Consider the following 5,987-nt stretch of genomic DNA (forward strand, 5'->3'; position numbering starts at 1 on the left):
GAAGTTACCAACCACTATGTAATAGATAGAGACTAACTAGTATAATAAGTAGTTTTTTAGTTACTAAACTAACTACTAACTAATTATTATGCGTATTATATATATATATATATATATATATATATATATCAAAATGTATTGCGGATTTTAAATTATGTTTTTATATGCAGTATTATTAATGTAATGATATTGAGGATGGCTTGAATGTGAGTCAAAACGTACAAATATAATTGAAGATTTACACATAAAAATTGCGCAATGTTTACAGCGCTTCACTCTCATTAACCTGTATTTTCACATTTTATTATTTTAACAATTGCGAGAGTACGTATATTTTTAAATTTTTATTTAAACTTGTAATTTTTAATTGTTTCAAAAAATAAATATTATCAATTGTGATGCTAAATAAATATCGTTTTAAATGTATGTCTCTGTTAATTTGTATTTACCTTCAATAAGCTTTTTAATCTCAAATTTACAAAATTTGTCATCAATTTCGGATCGACTTTGTTTGGTTGGGATATTAGGTGGTGGCAAATCCAACTGCCTTGCTTCACCTGCAGCGCGTCCATCATCTCCTTCAGTAATTTGGGATGATGGTGTATCTCGACCTGGTGATTATAATTAAATAATTTATAATTGCAATTGGTACTAAATGTTAAAAAAAGGAATAGTTTAATAGAATTAATATACCTGATATATTAGGAGTTCCTCTACCCGATACATTAGCAGATACCATGTCTGAGAGGTTATCATTTTGATCTTCTGTTTCTAATTCTAAAGAAGAAGCGACACTGTGATTGGAAGCAGCTTCTGACACAGCTTCCAAGTTATCGGACGTATTGCCAATCGATCCTTCGAACAAAACTAATTATTTTTAATGTAGATGTGTTATAAAAGCCAAGTAATGAATTCTTTAATGATATTTTTAATATTAATGATGATATTTTTAATATTTTTAATATGACATGAAAAAGATTAACAAAAGATAAAATTAAAGAAAGTTATATAAATAAACAAAATTAATGGAATACATGTAAATATAAATTTTAGCTGTTCTAAAAAACATAAACACTATTAAAGCAATCAATATCATATTAAATATCGGTAATTGATATACCTTCGTCATGTGAGAGTGAGAATCGAGTTCTCTTCTCTTGCGTTTCGATACGTTCGACATTGCTATTCTCTTGTCTAGGATGTTCATTAGAGGCGTCATCAGGGAGATTCAAAGTAACAGGTCCATTTTCCATACCACTTTGGAGTTCCATGCATAGAACCTATAAATAATGAAATAAAATATTTCATTTGATAACTTTAATCATTAAATTTATTATTTCCTTAAACTTTTGTTATATAGACATTAAAAAAATCAATTATTTATATTACTATTTATTACACTATAATTTTATAAATTTATAAAATAAATTACAAATTCATAAAATTGTATAAATTTATAAACATATTTTTTGGAAGTAGCATATAATTTTGTAAACATACATACAAGATGTAACTTCTTATTAAATACATAAAGAATAAAATGTGATAAATCTATATATAATACTGGATACATGTACAAACTTTCTGTTCACTGAGTAGCCCTACGGATTCTCCAATTGTTGGACCAAAAGGTATAACTAGCACATCATGAGAATTTTTATCTACAGTTTCCTCTTCAGGGACTGCAGTGCCGTTAATTTCTTCTCCACTTTCGTTTGTTATATTTGGTGAGAATGTAGTCATCCTTATACCACGTCCTTTTCCTATTACAAAATATTTTAACGTTATATGACAATTAAAACATATACACGATCATTATTATATTATTTAGGTAATATACCTTTCCCTGCAGCAACACCTCGTTTACTAGGTGTTTCTAAATATTCATTACTTAGTTTATTATTATGCAGTAAACCTGAAGGTAATTGCGACAGCATTTCTGCTAATTGTTTTCTATCAAATGAATTATGCAATATTGTTTCTCCATTGTTATCACCAACAATCGTGTTCAAAAATGTAATTAAGGAATTCAGTTCACTTTCTGTAAACAATGCTGCGGATCGTGACAGGCCTTGAAATTTATTATTGTCAATTATCATTGGTTCCTCCTCCAACTCTTCTGTCGCACCATCCAACATAGAATCTATTATGGAAGACACTGAATCCTTCTCAAATTTTTTATAAAGATCAATAACTTTGTTATCGATACTTTGATACTTTTGTAGCGAAAGCATTTGTAAAATTTGTCCAACTTGCATTAGATTGAACCTTGCAACATAACTTATCGGTGCATCGGTAATGCCGTAAGGCTCAGGATTAACTATAGCAGGGCAAATGAAGTATGTGAATACAAGATCAGTGCACATGGCATGCACTTCTTTTGGATCTACATTTCCATTCTTACTCAGAAGTCCTGCCATTTGCCTTACAAGCCAGCAAACACTCGTAGGAAAGCAATGTATTGTTTCACGAATATTAATGATAAATCTCTGCGTAATGCGATACAAAGAATTAACTGTCCACAGTCTATAACGCTGTAACTTCGCTTGATATTCGGCTGTGCCTTCCTTCCCGAATTTCTTCAATCTCTCTGCAGGTGGAAATCTAATAGGCGCTTTATCCGGATCAATGTCCAAGAACATTTCATCTTCCATAAGTAACTGCACTATAGGGTTATGCAAAGCTGCTGTCAAGAAAAGCTTTGCGGAGAACAGGCTTTCATGAAAGATTGAGTAAAATCTGGAAAATGCGCACGTTCCATGCCTAAGCAATCTTCGTGGATTGTCAGATGGAATTATCTGCAGCAACATAAGATGCCTCAGCAGCTGAAGGACTAAACTTTTATCCTCTGGCAATATACAGCTACCGTATAATCCAGCAGCTAAGCACTGCACAATTGTCTGCATTGATTCTGGGATGGCTCTATCCCCTTCGACCAAACACGAAGCGAGGAGCTTGGGTGACTTTCGTAGTGCACCCAAAAATTCTCCATAGGACAAACACGCTTGGTAGCGCAGGTACTTGTACGCATCGATAAAATGTGAATTTTCCAATGCGTTTGCTCTTAGGCAACATGACGCTGGAGTACAATCTGGCCTTGCCACTATCAGGCGATTCAGATTGACTCTTTGCTGAGCAGTTATCCATGCTTGCTGCGCTAATTGTGACGAAACATACAAGACCTAGACACAACAATCTTATTAAGATACATTCCTATTAAATTAATATTTATAGATTTTTATTATCTTTTATAACCTTTACACATTATGATTTTGTAATTTTTTACTATACAATGGATCGTTTATGTCCTGAGTTAATTTTCATCACTTTTACAAGTATACAAAAATTATCAGGTTATTCTTCTACACTCCATTTTTACAAAGTATTTGCAAAGTTGTATTTTTAAAAAATAAAAAGAATAGAACCTATTATTTATACTAACTAAATGCTTCTATTTCAAAGAAAAGAAATAAATACAAGAATGACCCTATTGTATGTATTAAAGGTTATATATCAAATCAATAGGACATTTCACACATATGATGTATCATTGTCTTTTAATATTTGGTAAACAACAAGAATAAAATGATACATAATGCACATCATGTTTGAAACAGAACACCTAGGTTGAGTTCTGTTATTCACTGTAAATACTGAAAATCTGTAAGTTATATATACTGATTTTCAGTACTTGCAATTAATAATAATTAAAGAGTCATAGATTATTACATGTATTCCATATTACTTACTCGTTCGTTAAGAGTCTGCAAGTTCTGTTGTTCTGAATTAACAAATAGTCTTTCCTGCCGCAAATGACGAGCCAATTCCATCATATCCCACTGTAATGTCGCGTGGGAATCAATACTATTAATCGATGACATTATTGGACGTACCTTCAATGTGAAAAACAGTCATATAGAATGTAAACTATTTCGGAATTTAATTATACAAGGAAGTATTATTTCCATATAATTACTTGCGTACAATCCTATTAGTCGGTTATCCTGCACATTAATAACAGTCGGGATGGGACGTTCACAGGCTTACTTTACGAAGAATCTCAGCAACAAGATTTTTGAGCGCATATGCTATCTCTCAGAGTCCACGAGGATTGTGCGTCAAGTGCATACAAGTATGAGAGAGAGGAAGCGTCGTTCACCTGACGAAGTAAATAAAGATCTCAATTCGGGGCAGAATATAACGACAGAGTTCAGATTGCATAACGCGTTGGCAAATATGCGAGCGTGGTTTCGCGATGATATCATGGGAATGAAGCTCAAGGTGAAACGTAGCGATCGTTCGCATCACGTATTGAAACATTACAGAGAAACGCGACGCTATCGAGCATGAGATGGGTGTTACGCGTGCTTCCAAACCCCCGGCGAGATTATTGTCGTTACTATCGCGTGAGCATTGGTTCTACTGTGGAAAACGTCGCGTAAGTCGCATTTGCCTTGCCCTTCGAATGTCTCCTTTTGATCGCGCGTATACCTCGTCCGTCTCTCGATTTTACACGCGCGTATTCACGTGTGCAACAATAGCTCTTCGTATCTCTCCGCAAGAAATGCTCGAACACTTATACGTCGTCAGGAACGACGATCGCACAATTCGTTGTTGTCGCACGCGGATCAGAGCAACACCCCCAATACTTCCAATGACACACGCACATCTTCTGATTGTAGGTTAGATTTTTTTCTTCCACAAATAAAGTCACTAGATTTGTAAAGGTGTCTTTTCATGGATTCTATTCGCGTTGCATGAAATCCCCAAATATTTTTACTTAAAAGAGAGATAGATACATATTTTGCCTTGAAAAGAGAGAAAGCGAAGATGTCGAGTACCAAAAGTGCAAGCAACACGAAGATATACTGTACTGACTCTCGACGCTCATTTTTAGCGTCAAAATAAGTCACGAGATCGAAATCGACGCTCGATATTCGTCAATTTTTATCACATGATCTGTTTATAACGTTAAAAATAAGCGTTGAGCATCAGCATGAAAAGACACTTTAAATACTGCAAACTCGCCGCCATTTTGTGACAAAAATCGAGTCATTTTATTATTTTTTTATGTTTCTTAAATTTAAACACGACACAATATATACCGATAAATATCTTGAAAATTTTGCACAAATTAGGAATTCTGCAACTCTTAACGCAAGTTTCGTTATCGTTATAATCCCATTGCACAGTTTTTATCATAGTAAAAGATGCTGCGCAGCGGCATTATAATGATAACGAAATTTTCATTAAGAGTTATATAGAAGAGTTGTATAGAATAAGCCTGTGAAACCACACTTTTAAAGAAAATAAAAGTGACATGAGCATATCATAAAAATAGTTACCCATATAGAAGATTGAAGCAATATTGCTGCAATGCTGCAATATTACAAGATTGCAATGTAACATTGCAGAGGTTTTACAGAAATGCAAATTAACAATATGCCTGCGAAATATCAGTAATATGTTTGTAATATTCCACAAACATTGCAAAACTGTAAGTATTACAATAATAATAATAAAAATTTAAGTTTTTACAATATTTATGTAGTACAGTCTTTTAGTTTAACAGCCTTTTTTATGATATAATAATTAATATAATTCATTTTATATTTAAATAAAAAATTTATTGATCTATTATTTGACGATCATTTTTATTAGCTAAGTTTTATATTTATTTTAATACGAAATCAAAAGATTGTATAATATCGAGTTTGGTTACAATCAATTCCATTTTAATCTTCCAAATATTCTACAATTGTGTGTATTTGCTTAATGCACACAATGCGCGTAATAAATTTTCGTAAAAATACGCCAAATGGCGTATTTTTTAGAGCTTTTTTTTTAGATAGAGAAAATCTATCAATTACTAATAAATTGAGTATATAATAGCATATCTTTGATGGTGTGGTAAAGGCCTCAACAGAATGGCTGAATTATACTCTTAAAATGATGTCTTATGATCTAAGTCTTTTGTCTTTAATAAC

The 5,987-nt window shown here is 32.6% G+C and overlaps 2 protein-coding genes across 2 annotated transcripts in view; one reads left to right on the plus strand and one right to left on the minus strand.

The window, feature by feature from the left end:
- LOC105627796 (receptor-mediated endocytosis protein 6 homolog) overlaps positions 1-3,881 on the minus strand; it is an 8,325-nt gene extending 4,444 nt beyond the window's left edge. Inside the window, exons 1-6 of the mRNA XM_012209075.1 lie at positions 3,750-3,881; positions 1,841-3,182; positions 1,582-1,763; positions 1,121-1,280; positions 694-867; positions 450-611 (exon numbers count right to left, since the gene is read on the minus strand). Of these exons, the coding sequence (XP_012064465.1) occupies positions 450-611; positions 694-867; positions 1,121-1,280; positions 1,582-1,763; positions 1,841-3,182; positions 3,750-3,881 (2,152 nt within the window). The remainder of the gene's footprint in view (positions 1-449; positions 612-693; positions 868-1,120; positions 1,281-1,581; positions 1,764-1,840; positions 3,183-3,749) is intronic.
- Positions 3,882-4,026: 145 nt separating this feature from the next.
- LOC105627896 (WD repeat-containing protein 5-like) overlaps positions 4,027-5,987 on the plus strand; it is a 14,007-nt gene continuing 12,046 nt past the window's right edge. The window contains exon 1 of the mRNA XM_012209169.1: positions 4,027-4,281. Within this exon, the coding sequence (XP_012064559.1) occupies positions 4,027-4,281 (255 nt within the window). The remainder of the gene's footprint in view (positions 4,282-5,987) is intronic.

The sequence above is a fragment of the Atta cephalotes genome, assembly GCF_000143395.1.
Source record: "Atta cephalotes unplaced genomic scaffold scaffold00010, whole genome shotgun sequence".
NCBI lineage: Eukaryota > Metazoa > Arthropoda > Insecta > Hymenoptera > Formicidae > Atta > Atta cephalotes.